Here is a 26,682-nt window from a genome sequence, read left to right on the forward strand (position 1 = left end):
TTGAGATTGTCATAAGAGACAGCATAATAGCAAATCGCACATTTTAGCACATTGCCTTTGCATAAAAGAACAGCTTCAACATGCATAACTTGGCAGACTTTAACTCAAGAGTGTAGATACTGCAGTTACAAAGTAAGGGAGGGAATAGAGGAAAAATTCCCTTCCCCTAATAAGCTGATCATTTCTATTCACAAAGGAAAACACATTTTCCAAGAGGATAAAAATGTGGGTTATGAATGTTAGAGCTAATGGTGGAAAGGATAGCAGTGGGATTTTGCATATATTTCTATAGTTTCTTAAAACTGATGAGTTCCTTGATTTCAGTGAAGTGAGAAAAATACGTGCATATTATTTTAATTCCTTTATTATACGTAAGACTGTAGGTCTTCTAGTGTTTCCTGTATTATGAATGTGGTGCTGAGTTGACTGATTTGTTTATGTAGTAATAGAAAAATTCTGTGCATATGTATATATGGATGTATATGTATATATAGTATATATCTGAAAACATTTTACACAATTGTTGGGTATCAAAAATGTTTGGTGGCCCTGGAACCCATTTCTGTTTGCATCAAAAACATGAATTCAATTATTTCAATGAGATGCCTCAAAATGTGCTCACATGTAGTGATCACTCTTGTTGGAAATAGGTAGAAAGGTTCAGGGATTCTTTAGCTCTCTGGAGGAAATCATCTAGAAATTTGGATCATTGAAAAACAGTTCAGTGCAAACACAATCATTGACATAAACCAGTGCCATAAAAACCTGGAAAACAATGGAACAATAGATTATTGTTTCATTGAAATCTCGGGATCATAAAATATAAGAAACTAGTTTTTAAAACACATTTTGAGCAATTTATTTCATTACAATAGCCAACAAAAGCTCTTGATCCATTTCAAGTTTTCTGTAATAGCTTTTTCTTTCTGTGTCAGGAGTGACTTGAGAAACTACAAGTCGCTTCTGGTGTGAAATAATTGGCTGTCTGCAAGGATGTTGCTCAGGGGATGCCCAGATGTTTTAGTATTTTACCATCCTTGTGGGAGGCTTTTCTCATGTACCCGCATGGGAAGTTGGAGCTGACAGAGGGAGCTCACGCGCTGTCCTCAGGTTCAAACCACTGACCTATCGGTCAGCAGTCCTGCTGGCACAAAGGTTTAACCCATTGCACCACCGGAGCCTCCTCTGTAGTAGCTGACTGGCTCATACAAGTACTGAAATGTCAGAACCTCTAAGAGATAATGCATCATCTTACATAAAAATCCTCTTTCTTCCTGACTGCTTGCTTTGTCTGTCTTTTTTATATAGAAGAGGAGCACACAAGAAAGTGTAAGAAACACACAAGAAAAGTTAGCATGACCAACTGAAAAGAAAAGGATACTTGAAGGCTATGCTATCTACTACTGGAGTGGCAGCCTATACTGAAATTGATTTTACTATAGATGTGAAATCTGGCTGCATGTTTTGAACTAACTGAAGTTTTGAAATTGATACAAAGGTAACCCAATGTACAGCACGCTTCAGAAGTCCAATCTTAAACTAGCACGTTCACTTCCATCTCAAGGTCTTCCAGTCCTAGGAAGAGGAACAGCTGGCATATCAGAGATTCCTGACTGTCTCATCTACCTGGACTGTCATTTAGATAGACAGATCCAGGATCACTCCCAAGCTGTGAACACAGTCTTTCGTGGGGAGTGTAACCCTTTCTAGAACTAGTTGACACACCTCCATCTCCAGGTTAGGACCCTTGATGTTCTGTGCTTACTGTGGCTACTTGGTCTTTATACAGATTTCTCAGGAGACAGACAAGGTGACTTGGTATCCTCATACCACCAAGAACATGCCACAATTTATTATGATCCACACAATCGAAGGGTTTAGAATAGTCAATAAAGCAGAAATAGATGTTTTTCTGAAACTCCCTGGCTTCTTCCATTATCCAGCGGATATCGGCAATTTGGTCTGTCGTTCCTCTGCCTTTTTCTTCGTGTACTCTGTGAATGCACACTAATGGAGAGGCTGCGCCTGCGCAGGTTCCAACGGAAACTCTTCCCAAGCTGAAGTTTAAATTTTGGCGGTAGCCACGCCCCTCCGTCCCCGGAGGGCATATAAGGCAGCCCTCGGCGGTTGCTCCCCAGTTCCTTTTTTTCCGCCGCAAGGTTCACTTCGGACTCTCATGTCTACGACTCGCTTCAAGCGCTGCACTCAGTGTGCCGCTAAAATTCCCGATTCCGACGGCCACGCCAAGTGCCTCTACTGCCTCGGGGAGGCACATGTTGTCGGTACCTGCCGTTTCTGCCTGGCCCTGACGGCTCAGGCTAGAAAGAATAGAGCCGCGAGGCTTAGAGCAGCGCTCTACGAAAAATCGCTTGCTCCTGAACCCGTTCCGTCGACTTCGGGCACGAAGCCGTCGGTCGACCCGAGATCGATGTCGGCTCCAACGGCTAAAGCTCCCTCGGTCTCGTCCAGGGCGTCCAGAGCCTCCAGATCGGCTAAAGCCGCCAAACCGCCGTGCACACTCACCACGGCCACGATGTCGACACGTTCCGGTCGAGTCGGCCCTTCCTCGACATCGAGCTCGGTGGCCTCCGTTTCCTCGGCCCGATCCCATCTCGGGGCCCCTCCATCGACCTCTGCGATGAAGATCGCCTTTAAGAGGGCGCATGAGGAAGCTCGTCGGACACAATCAGACTCAGCTATGGTCCCGCCTACACCGGGAAAATCCATGAGGGTTTCGTCAAAGCAACCGCTCGCAAAGAAGAGGGCTACCCAGCGTTCCTCCTCCTCTGCCTCCTCCAAGATGGACGTCCCCTCTTCGGCGACTTCGTCCAGAAAGTCCTCTCCAATCCCTCCCGCTCAGCGGCCTCGTCAACCTTCTCCTCAGCAACTTTCTGATGGCGAACTGCAGGACTCACCCCACCACTCTACCCAGACAGTGGTCAGGGTGCCATCTCCTCGACCTGCTGCCTCTCATCGCCCGTCTCGACAACAGCTTTTTCCCCCGACCTCGACACCGGAGCGGGGTAGACAAACCGCCCGCCTGGCTCGAGCGGCCCAGGCCTCGGCCTCTAAGGAACCTCGGCCACAGATGGCTCCTGCTCTTGAGGCTTTGCCACCACCAGAGACTGTGTTGTCGTCTCCCCCTCAGTCCCCTCAAGGGGCTGAGGACGATGAGATTGATATCGATCGCCCTGATTCCGCTCTCTCGGCCTCGGTGGTATCTCTAGGCCTTGATCTCTCTCCTCCTCATGATGCCTATGAGGTAGACCCTCCTTCGCCTACCGACAACATTCGGGCCTTCTCCGAACAGATGGTTAGAATGGCTGATGCCCTGGGTCTAGAAATCAAACAAACCTCTAAGGCAGTGTCTGACCCGGTTTTCAAACGGGTCCAAGCCCAGGCCCCCCTGGCCACGCTTTTGCCGTTTCTGCCTTACCTCCTGGATGTCATCCAATCATCGTGGAAGACTCCCTCCTCGATTCCTCCTACCTCGAAGAGGATTGAGTCTTGGTATCGTACAGATGACGACACCTTAGAATGGCTTAAACACCATCCCGACCCAAATTCCATGGTTGTTAAAGCTTCTCAAACTTCCGGTCGTGAATCCACTACCCCTGCAGATAGAGAGGGCAAGAGATTTGACGCGGTCGGCCGAAAGCTCTACTCCGGGGCCCTTCTACTTTGTAGAATGGCGAACTATGGGGCCTGTATGGGGGCCTACCAGCAGATCCTTTGGGAGAAAGCTCAGCCCTTCTTCTCGAAGTTGTCCGACGAAGACCGGTCGGTTATGTCCACCCTCCAGCAAGAGGCCGACTCGCTAGCACATCACCAAATCCAGATGGCTAAGCATACGGGCGACACGGCCGGCAAGATGATCGCCCACGCCATTGCCATTCGTCGCCACGCCTGGCTGAGGTCGTCCGGTTTGTCTTCCTCCTCGAGGCAGGTCATCGAGGACCTCCCCTTCGACGCCATGGGCCTCTTTAATTCTGGCACCGACGACAAGCTCAAAACCAACCATGACTTTAAAGTTCTGGCCACTAAATGCGGCGATCAACCCCAAGCTCACCGCACCAAGTGGTTTCCTCAACGCTTTCGTCGCTTCCCGCCTCCCTCTTACCGCCATCAATCCTTCAGGCGTCCCTCGGTATCGAACAACCAGAACCGCCAACAGCCCCGTCGGGCTGCTCAACCACAAAGACAACGCGGCCGGGCCACCCCCACCGCTGGTCAACCTCTCCGGCGTTCCTGACGCCATTTCTCTTTCCAAAGACTCTTTCTACGGTACCGATGCAGCTCTCATTCCTCCGCACCTCTCCCCTTCACCGAATCAACCTCATGGTCTCTTTCTAGACCGCCTGGCTCCCTTCTTTCACCGGTGGAAATCTATTACTTCAGATGCCTGGGTTCTCAAAATTGTCCAAGAAGGCTATGCCTTAGAGTTTGAGGAACTCCCGCCCACGGGTCAGGTCCTTCTCTCCAACCCTTCTCAAGAAATTCTCGCAGAGGTCGACGCCCTCCTCACCAAAGGGGCTATTCGGCCTTCTCCATCGGTACAGGACCCTCAAAGCTTCTTCTCCAGATACTTTACGGTCCCGAAGAGGGGTGGGGGCCTCCGCCCAATTCTGGACTTACGCATGCTCAATGCCTTCATACGTCCAACCAAGTTCAGGATGGTCTCCATCGCCTCCATCCTCCCGATGCTTCAGCGCGGAGACTACTTCGTGTCTATAGACCTTCGAGACGCTTATTTCCACGTGGCGATTCGAGAAAACCACAGGCGCTTCCTCTCTTTCAAAGTTCTCGACCAGACCTACCAGTTCACCGTTTTACCCTTTGGCCTCGTTACGGCCCCAAGGGTCTTTACCAAAGTCGTCGCTGTCGTGGCTGCCCACCTCCGGCTCCAGGGGATTACAGTCTTCCCTTATCTAGACGACTGGCTTCTGGTCGAATCCGACCCTGCCCTTCTTCGACGTCACGTCGACTACACCCTCTCTCTTCTACAATCTCTCGGTCTCCGACTAAACCCCGAAAAATCTCACCTCACTCCGTCGAGCAAAATCCGCTTCATCGGGGCCCTGTTCGACTCAATCTCTCGGACTGTCTCTCTCCCGCTTGACAGGTTCCTAGCCCTCCGCCAACAGATCATCTTTTGCGAGACCCACCGGAGGGTTCGGGCTCGATCCATCCAGGTACTGCTCGGTCACATGGCCTCCACAGTTCTCACGACCCCGTTTGCCAGACTCCATCTCCGGACTCTGCAGAGATGGTTTATAGACGTTTTCAAGCCATTTCGCCACCTCAACTCGAGGTTTCTCTCCGTTCCGCCCCACGTTCGTCGGTCGCTTCTCTGGTGGAAGTCCCTCTCCAACGTCTGCAAGGGTCTTCCGTTCCACCCGATCCCTCCCTCGACCACCATAACCACAGACTCATCCAATTTCGGCTGGGGAGCCCACATGAGCGGTCTCACCGTTCAAGGCCTCTGGTCTCCTTCCGAGAAGGCCAATCACATAAACTTTCTAGAACTCCTTGCCATCTTCAAGGCTCTGAAAGCCTTCTCCCGCCTGATCTCCCAAAAATCTATCCTCATCCAATCAGACAACACAGTAGCAGTCTTCTACATCAACAAACAGGGCGGCACGGGTTCGAGGAAGCTAATGCTTCTCTCCTCTCAGCTGTGGCACTGGTGCATAGCCCGCAACATCCAAGTCACGGCAATTCACCTTCCCGGGATCCAGAACAATCTAGCAGACGCCCTCAGCAGGATGACGACCTCCTCCCACGAGTGGATGCTCGATCCCGAGACTCTTCTTTCTCTCTTTCACAAATGGGGTTTTCCCACTCTGGACCTCTTTGCTTCTCCCCAAAACACACAGTTGCCTCGGTACGGGGCGAGACTTCCCCCGTCCTCCTTTCCAGGCTGCCTGGGAGACGCCTTCCTTCTCGACTGGTCTGCAGAACCGATCTACCTCTTTCCGCCTTTTCCTCTCATACCAAAGGTCCTACAGAAACTCCGGTCGATACCGACGTCGGCGATCCTGATAGCTCCAGCCTGGCCTCGCCAACCTTGGTTCCCGGCCCTTCTTCGTCTCTCCAGAGCGACCTCCTTCACTCTTCCTCTTCTACCACACCTATTGTCCAGAGAGAACGGCCAGATCCTACACCCGGATCTCCCCTCTCTACATCTCACTGCTTGGAGAATTCTCACCTGACCTCCCTCCCGCACAACCTGCAGGAGGTCCTCCGCGCAGCTCACAAGCCAGCTACAACCAGATCTTACACTTATAAGGTTTCTCGCTTCCGCTCCTTTCTTCGCTCCCGAGGGATTACTGCCTTTCCAACCTCGATACCGATAGTGCTGGACTTCCTTATGTCTCTGGCAGACCAAAAACTCTCTCTTGCTTCTATGAAATCCTACTTGGCCGCCCTATCCTGGTGTTTTCAACAACATGGTAAACCCTCGTTGTTCTCTGATCACCTCGTCAAAACCTTCTTGAAGGGATACAATAACATCTGCCCACCGTCTCAGCCTCCGACTCCGGGGTGGAACCTCGAGCTCGTGCTTTCCCAGCTCACTGCCTCCCCTTTCGAACCTTTGGCTTCGACCGACCTACGTCTCCTTTCTTGGAAAGTTGCCTTCCTGGTGGCCATAACTTTGGCGCGCAGACCCTCAGAGCTGGCGGCCCTTCGGGTTGATGAACCCTACCTCCGTTTTCATCATGACCGCGCCGTTCTCCGTCCGGACATCACCTTCCTTCCCAAGGTGGTCTCAGCTTTTCACCTTAACCAGGACATTGTCCTTCCTGCCTTCTTTCCAGACCCCTCGTCTCCTCTTGAGCGGAGACTGCACCTTCTTGATGTGCGTAGGGCACTCCTTTTCTATCGGGACCGTACTAAAGACATTCGAAAGACCCCAAAACTTTTTGTGGCCCATGCCCCAGATAAACTGGGCAATCCTATTTCTTCACAAAGACTGTCTCATTGGATTGCTCAAGCTATTGAACTGGCCTACGAACTAGCCAAACGACCGCCTCCCCCGTCGGTTCGCCCACATTCGACGAGGGGCCTCTCCACGTCGACTGCCTTCCTAAGGGGCATTCCCCTGGACTCTATTTGCAGGGCAGCTATCTGGTCCAACCCCCTTACGTTTGTGTCTCACTACAGGGTAGACCAGAAAACCTTAAAGGACTCAGCCTTTGCTAGAGCAGTTTTGTCATCCTGTTTGTCCTGAAGGGCTTCTTCATATGTTCCTTCTCTAAGGATGTTTTCATGCGACTCTTTTGTCGTTTTCCTGTTCAGTACATGTTTGCACTGTTCTCTCTGAAATATTGTGCCTTATTTGATACTGCCTTCCTCCTTTGAGGAATGATTTGCCTGGCTTACACATGTTTTCTTAGATTGTTTATATCATGCCTTACCGGACTGTTCTCAGTATTATGCGTGTGTTCATGCAATACTTCAATGGGTCCTTCGGACCATGTTATTGATGTTTAATAAACATATGTTTGGACATTATCTCGTTGTCAGGGTTTGCTTAGCCCGCCTCCGAGACCTAAGCTTGCTAGTCTCCATTAGTGTGCATTCACAGAGTACACGAAGAAAAAGGACAGGTTGCTTACCTGTAACCATGTTTCTTCGAGTGTACTCTGTGAATTCACACAAGCCCGCCCTTCCTTCCCCTCTGGCAAACCCTCTTCCTTCCTCGTTGCCTTAGCGGCGTAGGAACTGGGGAGCAACCGCCGAGGGCTGCCTTATATGCCCTCCAGGGACGGAGGGGCGTGGCTACCGCCAAAATTTAAACTTCAGCTTGGGAAGAGTTTCCGTTGGAACCTGCGCAGGCGCAGCCTCTCCATTAGTGTGAATTCACAGAGTACACTCGAAGAAACATGGTTACAGGTAAGCAACCTGTCCTTTTCTAAACCCAGCTTGTATACATCTGGCAATTCTTGCTCCATGTATTGCTGTAGTCTGCCTTGTAGGATCTTGAGCATTACCTTACTGGCATGGGAAATAAATGCCACTGTACGAAAGTTTGAGAATTCTTTAGCGTTTCCCTTTTTTGTTATGGGAATATAAATTGATTTTTTCCAATCTGATGGCCATTCTTGTGTTTTTCATATTTGCTGGCATATGGCATGCATCACCTTGACAGCATCATCTTTCAAGATTTTAAACAACTTAGCTGGGGTCCCATCATCTCCTGCTGCCTTGTTATTAGCAATGCTTCTTAAGGCCCATTCAACCTCACTCCTCAGGATGTCTGGTTCTATTTCACTCACCACACAGTCAAAGCTATCCTCTATATCTGACCGCTCTGGGTCCCCCTGAGGGAAAAGGGCGGTATATAAAATAAATAAATATTATTATTATCCTTCCTATACAGATCTTCTGTATATTCTCACCACCTTTTCTTAATCTCTTCAGCTTCTGTTAGGTCCTTGCCATCTTTGTGTTGATCATACCCAATTTTGCCTGAAATTTACCTCCAATGTTTCTGATTTTCTGGAAGATGTCTCTTGTCCTTCCTTTTCTATTGTCTTCTTCCACTTCCATGCAGTAGTATACTGCATAATAGTATACAACACAATTAAAATAGAATAAAAATAAACTCCCATCCCAGTCAGTTCCACAGATACAGTACTGCAAGGCAAGGCGAAACAGCAGCAGAATCTGGATAGAAGAGTGTTTTGCCTTTGGGCTTCCTCTCCTAGCAGAAGGTGTCAACTTTTGTGAGTGCAAGATGACCAACCTTCTGTCCCATAACATGACACAAAATGCTAGTAGCTTGGGATAACAAAGTCCACAACTTATTTATTGGTTACAGCGGAAAATAGGATTGGCAGGCGCACAAGAGTCTGAGATCATCACGTCAGGCAGCTCAAGTGCTGAACTGACACCTCAGAGGTGCTATGAATGGACTCTAGAGGGTATGTCCGAGCTACAGATGCCCAGACTGGTAGGGGGCATAGGGCAAATTCACATTAAATGCGCCATCTGCACCAGTTGTGACAGAACTAACTCAATACAGATCCAAGAGTGGGAAGCCCCAGAAGGCAACTGAACAGTAGGGCTGCTGAGTTGGGCTTATATAGTCCAATGGTGTGGACCTGAGTCAATTCACTCAGGTTCGCCAAAGGGGAGCCAGTCAGATTGAACCAGAAAATTGAACCTGATTGGATAGCTGCTTGTGTGCCTGAGTATCCACACAAAGCCCCAAGGACACCCTGAGAAGTTGATGGCAACAAAAATGGCAGATGGAGGAGAGCCCACAGTCACAATCTCCCTGTCCGGTAAGTCAGACAGGGCTTTTCTAGGGAGAATGACTCTTCTAGGAAGAATGATAAAATAGAAAATGTCTAATCATCTGCCTCTAAGGGCTGAAAGTGCTTCTACCTTTTGCTTTTTGTGACAATTTCAACTATCAGATTTAAATAAAGGAATTGAATTTCTAAATTAGTGGCATCCATAAAAAGACTTTCTGAGATTGCATTTTGTCAGCATTAAATTTCACTGAAAGGAATCAATTGATTATATTTACAGTTGTCAGGGTAGAGTCCATTGTGCATTGCTGCTATTATACATGTCATTGTCTGTAACTAGGCAGCCAAAGGGATGTCTCGTGGTCTATACTAAGTAAGGCTCATTTCTGAATTGTCTTTTTTATTTGGCTACATTTTGTAAAAGGTGCTGACGAATTACTCATATGTATGTAAAGTAGGAGCCACAATAAAAAAAATCATGATTGTGCTGTTAAGGACAAATAGCAGGCAATTTACAAAATTACCCTTGCAGCTTTTGTTTAAAAAAATCTATACAGTTCAGTTGAAAGAACTTTACAGGATATGACTCAGAACTGCAGATAGCAGAACACAGAGACCAGTCAAATACATTTATTAGCAGACTGGATACATCTCTTTCCAAAACTATTAAAGTGAGACTATGAAAGAATGGGATGTGCAAACGACTTATGTGTATTGCATCTGCAAATGTCTCAAAGTGTATGGTTTGAAGGTCACTCTACATGTACATGTCAAGAACCAGTCTGATACAGTGGTTTGACAACCCTGGAGACCAAGATTCACATTTCCACTCTGTCATGGAAACCCACTAGGAGATCTTGGCCAAGCCACTCTCTTTCAGCCTCATAAAAAGCAGCTCCTGAAGACATGTTGCCCTTCCTTAACACCCAAATGTGATAGTATCACCTTAGAGGTTCCATATGTCAGAGACGCTTTGAAGGCAAACAATGAGAACTATGCTGTACTAGCTTTGTACGAAACAGGGTAGCATGGAAGATCTTGCATAAATATAGACTGAGGGTAGGTAAAGGTAAAGGTTTCCCCTGACATTAAGTCCAGTCATGTCTGACTCTGGGGGTTGATGCTCATTTCCATTTCTAAGCTGAAGAGCTGGCGTTGTCCATAGACACCTCCAAGGTCATGTGGCCGGCATGACTGCATGGAGCGCCCTTACCTTCCTGCCAAAGCGGTACCTATTGATCTACTCACATTGGCATGTTTTTGGACTGCTAGGTTGGCAGAAGCTGGAGTTAACAGCGGGCGCTCACTCCACTCCCGGGATTTGAACCTGCGACCTTTTCGATCTGCAAGTTCAGCAGCTCAGTGCTTTAACACACTTTGCCACTGGGCGAAGAGACTGAGGGTACTTCCCCTTTATCCCCTCTCCTTGCATATTCGAAAACATGCAAATTTGAATAGATGAATAGGTAAACTGTGCTCCATTCAGTCATACCAGCCACATGACTTAGGAGGTGTCTGTGGACAGTGCTGGCTCTTCAACTTAGAAATGGAGATGAGCACCACTCCCTGCCCCCCCCCCCTCCGAATCGGAGATGAGCACCACCCCTCAGAGCTGGAAGGGGAATCCTTTACCTTTATCTGTGTTTCGTTGTTTCTAGGCATTGAATATTTGTCTTTGTACTTGTGTATGCTGGAATCCACCCTGAGTACTCACAGGGATATAGGGTAGAAGACAAATAAAGTGTTTTTAGACAGGGGGAAAATCCTTACTATTATAGCACCTATCCTAGAAAAATCATTTCCAGCAGACTCCTTTTGGAGTCTTCCAGCTTTCAGCTGTCAGTAGAATAATAGAATTGTAAGGGCCATCTAGTTCAACTCCCTGCATTGAGGAACACACAACTATATCACTCCTGAAAGATATCCAATCCCTGTTTAAAGATGAAGCATCCCATTTCATTGTTAGACCACTTTCACAGTAAAGAAATTCTGCCGAATGTTTAGATTACAATCCTATTTTGGAATAAGGTATTTTTTCTATGCTGCTGAAGACTGCCTGTTGAAAAAAAGAATGACATCAGTCAAACAAAGAATCCCAACCTGACTCAAGTAGCAATGTACAGCCCTAGTGTCAGGCTTGATAAATAGCTGGCGGATGAGAGTGGAATGGCAATGCGGGTTTAATCTTCCTTATCCAAAATGTTCTGGGGTTTCAACTTTTTGGATTGGAATATCTACATGATCATAATTATTTTTGAGCTAGGACCCAAATCTAAACATGAAATTAATTTATGTTTCATGTACACTTGATACCCATAACCCAAAGGTAATTATATATATATATATATATATATATATATATATATATATATATAATGCATGAAACAAAGTTTGTTTACATTGGACAATCAGAAGCAAAGGTGTCACTATCTCATCATATGAACAGTTTTGATTTCCAGATAAGGGATGCTCAACCTGTATATGGATCTGGTCTCAAATGGTCTTATGTGATGAAGAAGGGATGGAAGAGATGTTTAAGGTGATGCAGTGGTATAGGTACATATAATGTATGTTATGTATGTGCATATTGAAGTCAATCACTCCCAAACTTACTTTTGACTTTAGAAGGATGATACATTGCTGTTGGGGAGAACAAATCTTGCATCAATATTGTTGGAAATAGCAACCTTCTTCGAGCCTCCACTAGTTATTTGTTATGTATATAATTGAAATTATTTACTGTATTGTATATGTGTATATTGGTTTGCAGTTTTCTTTAACTCCATGTTGTGGGAGGGGCTGCAGACCATGTGATCAGATCTGGGATTGTTCAGGACTCAGACTCTACTTTAGGAACAGTGCAGTTTGGAAGACTGTAGAAGATGTATGCTTAAGAGACTTCAGTAGAACTCGTACAGTTTAGAAGTTAGTTGAAACAGACTACAGAGACTTTATTAGACTCTCAGAACAGAGAGCTGCTTTGGACTTTGGATTTAGTTGTAAGAAACAATGCCTACACAGAGAAACTACTTCAAATCATACCTGTAACTGGATTGATATGCAAAGTAAGTCAGCTTATTTTTGTCTCTTGAGAGCATGATTTTAAGGCAGAGTAGATTTTTTTGTGCAACTAAAATAACACTTCTGAAACTCCAGTATATGTGTGTTTTGTGCATTGGTATATCTTTGTCCATAACAGTTCAAAGAAATATCTAGGTACATCAGTTTAACTGATGTACCTAGATACACCTGAATACCTTGCGTGAATGCCATTTTCTCAAGGATTATGACTCTTGGTTTTTACCAAGAGGTTATGGCATCATTTTTCAAAAGGTTATGACTTCTAACAAGGTCATGCCTTTCCAAAGATCATAAAATCTCCAAAAGGTTATGGAAATTTCCATTTTCCAAAGTGTTGTCCCTGTGTGAAGTGCATCTGCATATCTATTTGCCTGTTTGGTACAAATGTATTGAACCTTTGTAGACTAGAAGTGGGTGTTGGTTCATGTGACCCTTTTACAACCTCATGGTGCCTATGATCAAGAGGGTGGGGAACTTTAACATGAAAGACTTGAAAGTGGGAAATGGCACTACAGAGCTGCAATTGCAGATGCAGACCACTGTGTTCGTTCAACAGATTTATGTGCCAAATGATTTTTTTTATCTTTCCAAGCTAGTTTGTATTCATAATAGCTTGTTGTGTGCAGTGTTTTTTAGCCATACTCTGTGTGTATGTGTGTGTGCTTTCATACAGTTTCCAAAGAAGCTATGAAAGGAACATCAGAAAGATTGCAGACAACATGTTAATTTCTGAAAGCACTAGTAATGCATCAGTAGTGGAAGCAGATAAATTGTAGCTGTGGGGGCATTTTCTTTTGTCTTTGGCAAACACTGTAAAAGAATCGTTCAGAGGATTTTTAAAAAAGAATTTCTTCTTTTTCTTGTTGATTCAACAAGGGAGTAATGTAAAGCTTTTTCCAAATTATGATCTGTAAAAGAAACATGAAAGTTGATATGCCTATCTATATTTGTAAGCACTAACACTGCAATTATCACAGACCTTATTAGCAGCTTGATTGTTTTTTCTATCCAGGATATAGCAAAAGCCCCAGTCTGCAGTCAGACAGATACGAAAACCCATAAACACATTCTAAAGAATCAACTCCAATCTCTTATATTTGTAGTAGTGCCAGGAAGTTATTGTTTGCCCTGTAATGATAAAATCTTAATTATTGAGATTTACATAAATGTAAACGTTGTATATTTCAGATTAAATATTTGAACGGAGAAGACCAAAATACTAATAATCATATGCAAAACCAAAGGAAAATGTTGTATTAGAAAAGTTCACATTGTATGTACTTACTAATAAGCAGAAAAATTGTTGTAGAAAAGATCAACCCAAAATCTGGTTCAGCTTATCCACAGGTCAATTTAAGTACTGTACCTTAAAGCTTATTCAAAAAAGGAACCACCTCTGTGTAGAATAGTGAAAAGTATTTTAGAGTCCTCAGGCAGGTCTCGAACTGTGTGAAATTCCCATTTTTGGCAAAGCCATGCCGAGTTGGTACAGACTGAACAAATACTGACATGGAAGAAAGGAAAGATCTGCAAGGAATGAAAAGATTAGACGTGAGAGAAAAGAAAAAGCACTGGGATTTGATAGTGAAGCAAAGCTTGTATTTTGTTAGCGAACACTAGTTTTAATTTAAGATATCCCAATTCTTGCCCTATGTAAGCATAGAACTGTTTTGCATTACTGTATCAACTTATTAATGAATTAGATTAATGAGTCATGTCAACTAAGGAGTTACAAGAGGGGGACAGTTTCTACAGCTTGGATAACAACCAAAAAGGCAGTTTTGATCATTTTTGGAATGTCAAACCATAGTGGATTTTAAAACCCATAGCTGCCAAAATGGGGGGCCACGGTGGTGCAGCAGATTAAACCGCTAAACTGCAGAACTTGCTGACTGGAAGGCTGGTGGTTCAAATCTGCGGGATGGGGTGAGCTTCCGTTGATATCCCCAGTTTCTGCCAACCTAGCAGTTTGAAAACATGAAAATGTGGGTAGATCAATAGGTGTTGCTTTGATGGGAAGGTAACGGCACTCCATGCAGTCTTGCTGGCTACATGACCTAGGAGATGTCTACGGACAATGTCGGCTCTTCACCTTAGAAATGGAGCCCCCAGATGGCGAAGTGGACTAAGTGACTTGAAGGTTGGGTTGCTGACCTGAAAGCTGCCAGGTTTGAATCCCACCCAGGGAGAGCACGGATGAGCTCCCTCTATCATCTCCAGCTCCATGCGGGGACATGAGAGAAGCCTCCCACAAGGATGGTAAAAACATCAAAAACATCCGGGCGTCCCCTGGGCAACGTCCTTGCAGACGGCCAATTCTCTCACTCCAGAAGCAACTCAAGTTGCTCCTGACACGAAAAAAAAACCTTTCCTAGCTGCCAAAATGCTTTCTAAGATAATAAATGTAACTTAAGGTTCATGCAAAGTAATACTTACATTTTCTTTGAAATTTGTCAACCATAAACAACACATATGGAGTATGGCTAACAAAAGACAGTGCCTTGTATTTTAGGATCTGTTCTGCAGCTTCTCTGATGCTGAATTCATTGTAAAACTGATTCTTTGAATTGTTAGAGGGATAGGATTCAAATTGACAGTAGCTGCAAAGTTTTTCTAGTAAAGTTAGTCATCATTTTTAATGTTTTTAATGATTTTTGCCTGTTTTAATTTACCTTTTCAATTAGATGATCTTAATTGTGTTCTTTTCCTTGAGTTATTTTGTTTCTGGGAGATGATGTCTAAAGAGTTTTAAACAGCGTATTTATTTGTATCAGTTGATAAAATGATCAAAATTACTATATGTCAGTCATGAAGACCATTTTGCATTGTTTTACACAGAAACAAAAATACAAGTAGGTTTGGGCTTCAGAGTCAAAATTCATAGCTACCACTCTAGTGACAGTTTAGGGCCCTTCCACACAGCCATATAACCTAGAATATCAGTGCAGATCATCTACAATATCTGCTTTGAATTGGATTATCTGAGTCCACATTGCCATATAATCCAATTCAGTGTGTTTCCAGAATTATTGTTCAACACTACAGCACATTGGTTCACTGCAGCAAACATATCTGGTGTAAAATGCTATTGGTATCTTATGCATGTTCCCAAATGGAAACCATTGAACATTTTTGCTCAGCGTAGAATGACTGCATTCATTTCAAAGCTACCAAAGTGGCTTTACATTGTGGGCAGGGATGTACTGTATTAAATTATTTGTTTCTACAAGGAAAAAAATATTTGTTCCCTCAAAGGGAGTGGGGCGGGCGGAATAATTTAATCACTTTTTTTCTCTTTCTAAGGCTGGATCTATACTGCCCTATATCCTAGGATCTGATCCCAGATTATCTGCTTTAAACTGGATTATATGACTCTAGGCTGCCAGATAATCTGGGGTAAGAAATTAATCGGGGATGAAATCCTGGTATATAGGACAGTGTGGAAGGGGCCTAAGATTACACCCTTTCCGAAGAGATTTTATCAGGAAAGGAGAAAGGCAGATCCTCAAGTGCCTTTTCTCTAGCCCCAGCAACTTCAGCAGGTGCAGGCAGCCATGAACTCTGGAGCTGCCTTTCCTCTTCACATTTCCTGGTGTAGCCTTCTAGATCTATGGCTGTCTCCTCACTCTTCAACATGGCATGGCGTATAAGGAGGAAAATCTGTTTGAGGGGGAGAAGAAAAAAGGTCTCAAGGAGATTGGCTTTGTTGATGTTTTTGAACACTCAGATGCCTCATTCAAGCTTGCAAATATTATTTTCATCTTAAATCTGACACAAATTTATGTGTAATGGGCTTGGGATTGCATTGTGAATTTACTGAACAGTTGGGTATGCATTCAGTTGTGCAATTTGGCTACTCGGGAGCAGCGCTGTACAACACATTCAATGTGAAACTCCATGTGCCAAGTTTTACAGTCCTCAACCATGGACCTTTTCACACTACATAACTTTGATTTCACTTTAACCACCATATTTCCATTTTGAGGAATCCTGGAATTGGCAGTTTAGGGAGGGACACTTAGAATTCCCAGCCAAAGAGTTGAAGTGCTTCACCAAACTATAAACACCTGGATTCTATAGGATGGAACCATGGCAGTTAAAGTGGAATCATTGTGCTATAATTGTGTAGTGTGACTGTTCCCTGATGGATCTTAGCCCTGTAGTGTGGTGTGGACATGCTTGGATGCATTGGACCATTGCTGATCATCCACAACAATATTTTTTGTTAGATTTGTCTCATTATTTTTAAAATTTCACTCTAGCATACTATGAATACAGAAGCAGTTGTAAAGCATGGAATAGTGCTTTGACAGATAACGGAGGAAGACTTCATAGCTGAAGTCACATACAAGGCTTAACACTCATACACACACCAACAATTCAAGCAAAATCTTAAGTTAAGTTCTGAGGGGAGTGTATGTAATATGTCTCTGTAGTACAAAGTTGTATAGAAACCATTCCCAGGTGGTTGGTCTTAGCTGGCTAACCCAAGCACTGAAGACAATCTCTCCCTTTTTTGGCAGGCAACCTTGGTTTTATGGCTGGGGCTTTAATCTTCCACGAGGTCAAGCACTCTTAGAGAAATGGAACCTAATTCCAGATGGAATAGATATTCTAATAACTCATGGACCACCTCTTGGTAAGAAAACACTGAAAAGTACTTCTCTGTTTCATGATAATTTATCTGTCTTTTGGCCGGAGGGATAAATCATATTTTCTAGTCTGTGCTGCTTCCACATAGTTCTTGGGATATAAAATGATATGCTTCTGTGCTACATTATAGTGAAACTCTTCCAGTATTCCCTGCTTGGCTTTCTCACATCACTAACCATTATTGATTTATGATTGACATGAACATGATGAAAAGAATAAAGTATTCACTTCCCTCAAAACATTTAAAGCAGCAACACAGTTTTGCTTTCACACAACGGCTTTGTAATCTGCTCTGTTTAAAGATATAACGAGGTTACAAGCAACCCCTCCCCGAAATAAACAAGTGTTCTGACCACAAACCATAGATACCTCGAAGCAGGAGTGGGGATCTTCTAGGCATGTGGGAATCAGTTTTCTGATGCCAGATCCCTATGGTTTCCAACATGGATTGTACCATATAGAATGGGCTGGACATAAACTGAATAATCAGACCGTGTTTCTCTTTCTATCTAAATGGAGACAGCAAAACTCCACATTCTTTTTTTTTTTTACCCTCCCTCTAGTTCTGAAAGCTGTCTTCTTTTGAAAACGGGATTGTGAAAAACATCCCCAGTGATTAAGGATTATTATGTTTCCTAATATATCGTGCATTTATTTCTTTGTTGTCTTTGCTGAAGCATGCAGGAAAGCTGACTGAAGAAGAAACTCGGGTGATGCCCAGAATTCAAGCAGACAATAGTTCTTTAACTCTTTTATACATATTGGGGCTTATAGAGCCTGAGTTGTGAAACTCATTTAGTTTTTTAAACATCATTGTCAGATCGTTGAGTGCTTGAAGTGATTTACATTAAAAACATAACACATACCATTAACAAAGAAACAAAACATGTTTCCTGTGTAATACACTCCAAACTATCTGGTGGAGGGACTGACAGGTATTATTCCCAGTATATGAGGGATTAGTACAATTTTTGTGCCCATTGGGTACTACAAAAGTCATTATTTCCTGGAAATTTGCTAAGCACTGGCAGCCGGTGGCTTAGGGACTGGCAGTGGTCCATAGACCATAACTTTAAACAGCACTGCTCTAAGGACCCTTCTACACTGCCATATAAAATCCAGATTATCTGCTTGTATCTGTTGGGTCGATACAGGGAATGCCGTGGATGTAGCATACCTGGATTTCAGTAAGGCCTTCGACAAAGTCCCTCACAACCTTCTGGCAAACAAACTAGTAAAATGTGGGCTAGACAAAACTACAGTTAGGTGGATCTGTAATTGGCTAAGCGAACGAACCCAAAGGGTGCTCACCAATGCGTCGTCTTCATCTTGGAAAGAAGTCACGAGTGGAGTGCCGCAGGGCTCCGTCCTGGGCCCGGTTCTGTTCAACATCTTTATTAATGACTTAGACGAAGGGTTAGAAGGCACGATCATCAAGTTTGCAGACGACACCAAACTGGGAGGGATAGCCAACACTCCAGAAGAAAGGAGCAGAATTCAAAACGATCTTGACAGACTAGAGAGATGGGCCGAAACTAACAAAATGAAGTTCAACAGGGACAAATGCAAGATACTTCACTTCGGCAGAAAAATTGGAATGCAAAGATACAGAATGGAGGACACCTGGCTTGACAGCAGTACATGTGAAAAAGACCTTGGAGTCCTTGTGGACAACAAGTTAAACATGAGCCAGCAATGTGATTCGGCTGCTAAGAAAGCCAACGGGATTCTGGCCTGCATCAATAGGGGTATAGCGTCTAGATCCAGGGAAGTCTTGCTCTCCCTCTATTCTGCCTTGGTCAGACCACACCTGGAATACTGTGTCCAATTCTGGGCACCACAGTTGAAGGGAGATGTTGACAAGCTGGAAAGCGTCCAGAGGAGGGCGACTAAAATGATCAAAGGTCTGGAGAACAAGCCCTATGAGGAGAGGCTTAAAGAACTGGGCATGTTTAGCCTGCAGAAGAGAAGGCTGAGAGGAGACATGATAGCCATGTACAAATATGTGAGGGGAAGTCATAGGGAGGAGGGAGCAAGTTTATTTTCTGCTGCCCTGCAGACTAGGACACGGAACAATGGCTTCAAACTACAAGAAAGGAGATTCCACCTGAACATCAGGAAGAACTTCCTCACTGTGAGGGCTGTTCGGTAGTGGAACTCTCTCCCCCGGACTGTGGTGGAGGCTCTTTCTTTGGAGGCTTTTAAACAGAGGCTGGATGGCCATCTGTCGGGGGTGCTATGAATGCAATTTCCTGCTTCTTGGCAGGGGGTTGGACTGGATGGCCCATGAGGTCTCTTCCAACTCTACTATTCTATGATTCTATGATTAAATTGGATTATAGGGCAGTGAATACTCATATAATTCAGTTCAAAGCAGATAATGTGGATTGTTTGCTTTGATAATCTTGATCATGTGGCAGGCTAAGCAGGGGCCTAAGAGGCGGCCCATGCAATAAGCACTGTGATGATGGACTTAGACTTTTGTCAGACTCTTTTAAGGCTGTACAGATAAGACCAACACCTTAAATTGGACTCAGGAACAAATAAACTAATGATGCAGTTTTGAGATTGGTATTACCTGATCTATAAAATGTACACCAGAAAAATGTCTAGGGGAAGTTCCATACTGATGACTTATCCATGGGCTGAATGCCAGATTGGCCACTGCAGAGGTGATCATGACCATCCAATAGTGCCAGAACAGTTGACAGTCACCCTTACCATTCTCTCTCAGGGCTCTTCCACACAGCCATATAACCCAGAATATCAAGGCAGAAAATCCCACAATATCTGCTTTGAACTGGGTTATCTGAGTCTACACTGCCATATATTCCAGCTCAAAGCAGAAAATGTGGGATTTTATTTAGCTATGTGGAAGGGGCCTCAGTCTCAATGTCACATTAACTAGAGGCCATGATATGACTCATGTTGATCACTCATCACTTGGAGTGATGCTAGCCAAGGTACCAGAGTGATGCAGGAGCAGAGAGAAGAGGAATCGCCCTCTCCTCCTCCTCCTCCATTCTCTGGCTCCATCTACACTGCCATATAATGCAGTTTCAAAATATAGTTTATCTGCATTAAACTGCATTGTTTGGCAATGTAGACCCATATAATCCAGTTAAATTGCATTCTGATACTGCAATATATGGCAGTGTAGATGGGACCCCTAATAGTCTTGTTGCTCCAGCCAAGATGGCTGCAGGTGCTGAGTGAGTGGCACAACCCACGTTGTGCCTCCTCGCCTCTGCAGCACAGAGAACCAGGAGGGGATAGTGAGTGCCATCCCATGTACCTGGGTCACCCAAGCCCTGGGAGCACAGGATGACCATGTAAAATTTGGAATCAGCCTAACTGTTTATGTGGGCCCGAAGTCGCAGATTGCTCTGCATTCTGGGGGCTAATTCAGAGCAACCCACAACTTTAGTTAATGTGGTTCAAGGCCACATTAAGCAGCTGTGGCTTGTGTTAACCTGGTTCAGCTCCATGCATAATTTAGCTGCTCCAAAACTGAGTTGTCAGTGTAGTTGTGCTTAGGTGTCACTTGTAATAACTGTAGTTTTCAAGTATGTTTCAGATGCAATCTCTTGCTGTTCTGTGGTCCTTGGTGGGTTTAAAACTCTCAACAAGACATGTTACTAAATGTGTGGTTTTCTTTCCTTTTAAAAATAGCATTTAGAGGGGAGAAAAGCAGGACGGAGAATGCATGCAAAGTTTTTGTTGTCAGAATCTCTTAGATTAAGTTCTACTAGATACCTGATGGGTTAACATCAGGAAAACAGTAAGCCTGTACACTGTGTATTCTGACAGACCTCCCCCCCATAGCTGTTTTTTATGCATAAGAGTGAGTGTAAGATACACACAGAGAGAGATTGCAGGTTAAATTATGCCTCTCCGTACAGATTTCCATTCTTAGACCAGAATGTTAGACAGGTTGCATATGCAACAGTAACAACTCATGTCTTACAGTGAATGAGATGCAACTGCATGCTGTTAATGTCAAATTACCGATCTACCGAGTGCTTACTTTTTGACATGAGCTGGTTTATTTAGAACAACATTCCTTGAGGGGCTGCTAGCGGTTCAGTGAGGGATCATAATAAGAAACAAAAAAAATCATTTTTTTGACCTGTAAATATAATAATTTTATGCAGCAGTTCTTTGAGAGCTAGAAATTATTTCAAGAGTTCTTCCGGGTTAAAAAGGTTGAAAAAGGGCAAATCTTAAGAGTCTTTCTGCCCACAGTTCAACACAGCTGCTTATTTAAGGTAAGCACATTGTGGCTGATATATGGTCACTTTGAGCTTGGTTTTGGTCAGAAAGTTGGATTATGAATAAATAAATGTGGATTATGAGCATTCCATTCAAAGTTATTTTGTATATAAATACAGTGCATAGCGCAATATGAGTATAATAATAATGTCATGCTTTCTTATTGTTCTAGTTAGCAAAGACCTGTGAGTTTAGAACGAACAGTTTCCTTCTTAAACACTTTCGTTCCTCAGTATATTCAATTTGCTTATATTTCATTATAGTTGCAAAGTGTTAATTATGACAAAATGTTGTCTGTTTAAAGATATTTTGTCTTTGCTGGAGAGTTAGGTGAATTAATGGCTCCCATGTTAATTTGAGAAACATTTTATGTCTCTCATTGTTCTTTTAAAAACGTTCATGAAAGTTTGGTATGTTTTGAACAGGTGACCTGAGAACATCCACTGGAAACTGTTATGTTAGATTTATTATAGACTCTGGTAATAGGCAGCGGCTGTCTGCTCCATAGCTCCAGTGACAGCATATCTTTTCTCATAGGACCCAAGGGATGGCACTGCAACAGGCTGTCTAGTTTGAATTTTGCTCTTTACATTAAATCACTGTCAGCTTATGAACCCCAAACCAAAGAGGTTAACTACAAAAAAGATTTTTAAGCAGCTGAACTTTTAAAAACTTTTTAAAAGTAGGATCGACCATGGAGATGTTAGCAATGTTGGGAGTTACAGACCCTAGAGGTCAAAGCTAAATTGCCCTACCAAAAGCCCTCCCATTCATTGCTCATTCATTTTAAAAGATGGGAGAAAGAATGAGGGTTTAGTGGTCTGAAAGGAAGTGGAAAGTGCAGTATGGCTGTGTTGAACACAAATCATACAGCCAGTTATAAGATCAGTTCTATTGTTTACAAACTGAACATGGTAGGTTTGCATACACCTATATCATACTGATTTTCAGAAGCAACAGCAGTTTCTTAAAAGAAAGCAACATGTTGTTGGGGTTTTCCAAATCACCACAACTTTCAGATTTTTTTTTTTTTTTGCTGGCTCACTAACTTCTTTCTTTCGTTCTTTCTTTCTTTCTTTCTTTCTTTCTTTCTTTCTTTCTTTCTTTCTTTCTTTTCCTCTCCCTCCCTCCTTCCTTCTCCACTCTCTTTTTCATTGGATTTATACCTGTCCTTTCCCAAGGATGGAATCCAACACAGCTTCTAAAAATTGGAAGCAAGATTAAATTCTCATGTGCAAAAGTTGCAAAAGATTCAACCAACACTATATTAAATACTACAATTAAAATAGTTTAAAGAATGTTTAAAACATAATTACAAGTAACACAAAAATAAAAACTTTCATTGGGTCATCAGAAGTATCAAGTTTCTTTTAAGCCAGCATTTTTAAGCAATCGGTGTTCATGTAAAGGGAAGAGCTGTATTCATTTGCTAAAACAAACTTATGGAAGAATAGTCTTCCCATGACACAACAGCATTCTTATTACAATACTTACATTACAGATTATGAAGATGTTGGGAAGTTGTGCAAGTTTTGCCAAAGAACAAAAGACCCAGATCCCCCCACTACATAAAAACTGAATGTTTTGAATAAAAGTATTGATTAAGTGATAATCCACACATTCAGGGATTTGATTATTCTCTATCCATAAAGAAAGCATCCCTATGATGATATACTCCACTTCCCAGAGGATCATTTTAAGAAATATTAGCAGCCAGACTATGTTTTAAGTGGATGGAGCAGAGATTTCTCAACTTTTTTTTCAATTGGAAAAAGGAACTTTGCCACTGGCTGCAGTGGTCTTGGAAATGTTCCCTTTTGTAATTTGGGCCTACGGGAATGTTATAACCCATCTTTCAAATTTGCCATCCCTGAAATTTAGTCTATTTTTGACAGAGCAGGCTTTTCATCCCATCCTACTCTTGAAATAAAAAGTCAATATTAAGCAGTATTGGAGACATTACAGGTTGAAAAAATACTGTAATTTGGTGGTAGAGCCCTTTCCTTGCATGTAAATCTTTGCAGCCTCAGCATCCTATGTTCTTGGCTCAAAGAATCTCACATGGTAAAACGGGATAATCTTATCAGTCAGTGTAGATCAGTGGTTTTCTTTGGGTGAGCAGATGGTGACTTCTGGATGGTATATGTTCTGTATCAAAAACTAGAGCTGATGTGGTTTATCCAATGCAGTTTTCTGAATCAGCGTTCCAAATAACCAAACCAAATCTAACGTTGACCAAAAACTGATTCATAAACCTTTTGATACTAATGTTGGAGAGTGGTCTCTAGTCAAAGTGGTCCCTGGTCAAAAAAAGGTTGGGAACCACAGGTGTAGATGGTAATTGGATAGAAGGACATGGGGTCGCTTTATGTCTGGCCATAGGAATGATCAGTATCCTTTCCCCCCTATTTAATGATTTTACAGATGAGCAATGGGAGCTTGTGGTTCCTTTAGGAACAGGGCAACAAATACGGTCACAGTTTCAGACTTTATTTTAAAGCAGCTGTCCAATGTGCTGAACTTTCCCATTCCAATATGTTGTACTTTTAATGGACTTAAGGACATCTTATATACACGGTTCCCTTGTGGTAGATCAGGTCACAATATGTTTGGTCTGATACAGAGGTAGAGCTCAGGTGTCCTGTGTGTCTCATGAATGTCCAATTTGTAAGTGCAAGGAAGGAGATGTCTGGAATTCAACGACTTCATTTGGCCTAATGGCCAAAGAGAGTTTGATTTCAAAATCCCTTGTTTCCTTTTAGAGGTAACTTCTATTTTAATTTCTGTGTTAAAGCAAGCTTTCATTTCTTTTCAAGTTTTTATCAGAACCAATCTGTTTGATTGTTTATGACAAAGATTAATACTTTCCTGCCAGTTGCAGATTCCTGATTTGAAGTAACTCAGTGTTAAGGGGAGGGAATCTGTAAAGCAGTCTCTAATTGTTAGCTAGGTATAATCAATTATTCTTAGTTTGTGTAGTCAGGTGTACATAATAAGCTGCAAACATATGGGAAAGCCTCAGAAGGCTGATATTGCATGCAAACAAAAACATGCTCAACATAAATAATGCTTAATTTAATGGAGAAGTTAATTTCATGGACTTTAGTTTGCAAAGTTTTTGAAGTGGAAATACTTTTTGCCTTTATATACAGCCTTGTTTACAGTTAACTATTTCAAGTCACTAGAATAGCAACAACTTAGATTTCAGTCTCTGTTTGTTACAGATTTCAGTCTCTGTTTGGAATTCTATGGGAAATAGGTTTTCCTTGAATAATGGCATTTTCTTTGCCATTTAGTTTTGGTATTGAGGAAGCATTATCAAATACAAGGTAGTCAACAGTTAGAATAATAGAATAATAGAACTGGAAGAGACTACAAAGGCAATCCGGTCTAACCCCTACCATGCAGAAAAAGCACAATCAAAGCATTTTCAACAGATGCCCATACAGCCTCAGTTTAAAAGCCTCCAAAGAAGCATTCTCCAAAACTCTCTGCCCCCACAGGCAGAAAGTTCCACTGTTGAAACAGCTCTTGCGGTCAGGAAGTTCTTCCTAACGTTTAGGTGGAATCTCCTTTCCTGTAATTTGAACCCATTGCTCTAAGCTCTAGTCTCCAGAGTAGCAGAAAACAAACCTGCTCCCTCTTTATAACATTCTTTCAAATATTTAAACATGGTGATAATGTTTTTTCTTAAAATGCTGTTCTGCTGGCTAAACATGCCCAGCTCTTTAATCCATTCCCCATAGGGCATGGTTTCCAGACCTTGGATCAATGTAGTTGTCCTCCTCTGGACACTTTCCAGCTTCTCAGTGTCCCTCTTGAATTGTGATATCCACAATTGGATACAGGTGAGGTTTGACCAAAGCAGAATAGAGAGGCACCATGATTTCCCATGATCTAGACAATATACTCCTTTTGATGCAACCCAAAATGCCATTGGCTTTCTTAGCTTCTGCATCACATTGTTGACTCATGTTCCGTTGGTTGTCCACAAAGACTCTTAAGATCTTTTTCACATGGGCAATTTTCGAGTCAGGAGTCATCCTTCCTGTAGCTGTGTGTTTCATTTTTTTCTGCCTAAGTGCAGTATCCTATGTTTCACCTTGTTGAAATTCATTTTGTTACTTTTAGTCCCATTCTCTAATATGTTAAGGTGTTTTGAATTCTGATCCTATCCTCTGAAGCATTATCTATCCCTCCTAATTTGGTGTCATCGCAAACTTGATAGGGATACCCTCTAAACCTTCTTCTGAGTCAGTAAGAAAGATGTTGTACAGTACTGGGCCAAGGACCAAATCCTGCGACACTTCATTCATCACTTCTTTCCAGGATGAAGGGGTACCATTAGTGAGCACCCTTTGGGTTTGATCAGTCAACCAATTACAAAGCCAACTAACAGTATTGTAAGTTATGAATGACCTGTTTGATTCTGCAATATGAGGTGAGGCTTGCCTAGTGATGCTTTGTGGTTCTCCAAAGGTATGCAGTGGCTCAAAATCAGGTAGTGCAAAATACTATAGGTCAGTTCAATTGCTAGCTCCTTGGCAAATGGTCTGACTGTCTTGACACCATTGCATAAGACCGCATACTTAAAAAAACATTAGGAGAATGTTTTTGGTATTTCATTGCCCTTGGAATTCTAAATGTGGATGTTCTATACTACAGCCACCAGACTAATTCATAAACCCATGTTAGTTCTGAGTGTAATGGTGTGCCTGTGCCACATGAAGACACTACTGGCAGTTGTGTTTCCTGACTCACTATAGATTATCCTTAAGGTATACAGTCTGGTTCATTTAGTACATGTATATAGTGACTACATCTTGATCCTCCTCAGGGAAGCCCCTCCCACACAGCTGTATAAAATCCACGTTGAACTGGATTATACGGCAATGTGAACTCAGTTCAAAGCAGATATTGTGGATTATCTGCCTTAATATTCTTAATATGGTTGTGTTGAAGGGCCCTAAGAGAAGACCACTGACACAACCAACCGGCAATGATAGTTATTGCTGAAAGAAATGCTACGGTGGTCACTGGAATTACTACAAGCTATATCCTTGAAAGACAGTTTACATGTGACCTTACATAATCGATTTAAGGATCCATCAAGACCACAGCTGCCCACATGGAGAAATAAAGTGTTGATTTCTTAGCCCTGGAGACACACTTCTTTATTCAGAAATGTGTATTCTGTTCACAAAAAACCTGCTTTATTCCTTGAGTTAGACCATTGTTTGAGAAAAGCCTGCTTTATTCCTTGTGTTAGACCATTGACAAAAAGAAGAACTTGTATAATATTTTTGTGCAACCCTATGCAAAAGTAGAAGCAGTAAAACGTCTACAGAACTAAATATGTGCTGTAGTATTGATAGATTTCCTGCATAAACTCTTGAACAAGCATTTGTGAAACCAT

The 26,682-nt window shown here is 42.9% G+C and overlaps 1 protein-coding gene across 5 annotated transcripts in view; it reads left to right on the top strand.

The window, feature by feature from the left end:
• Positions 1–26,682, top strand: part of mpped1 (metallophosphoesterase domain containing 1) — a 115,553-nt gene that overhangs the window by 78,762 nt on the left and 10,109 nt on the right. For all 5 annotated transcript variants that reach the window (XM_008111425.3, XM_062981880.1, XM_008111427.3 and 2 more), the window contains exon 5: positions 16,865–16,980. In XM_008111425.3, the coding sequence (XP_008109632.1) occupies positions 16,865–16,980 (116 nt within the window). The remainder of the gene's footprint in view (positions 1–16,864; positions 16,981–26,682) is intronic.

This window comes from Anolis carolinensis, chromosome 5, assembly GCF_035594765.1.
Source record: "Anolis carolinensis isolate JA03-04 chromosome 5, rAnoCar3.1.pri, whole genome shotgun sequence".
NCBI lineage: Eukaryota > Metazoa > Chordata > Lepidosauria > Squamata > Dactyloidae > Anolis > Anolis carolinensis.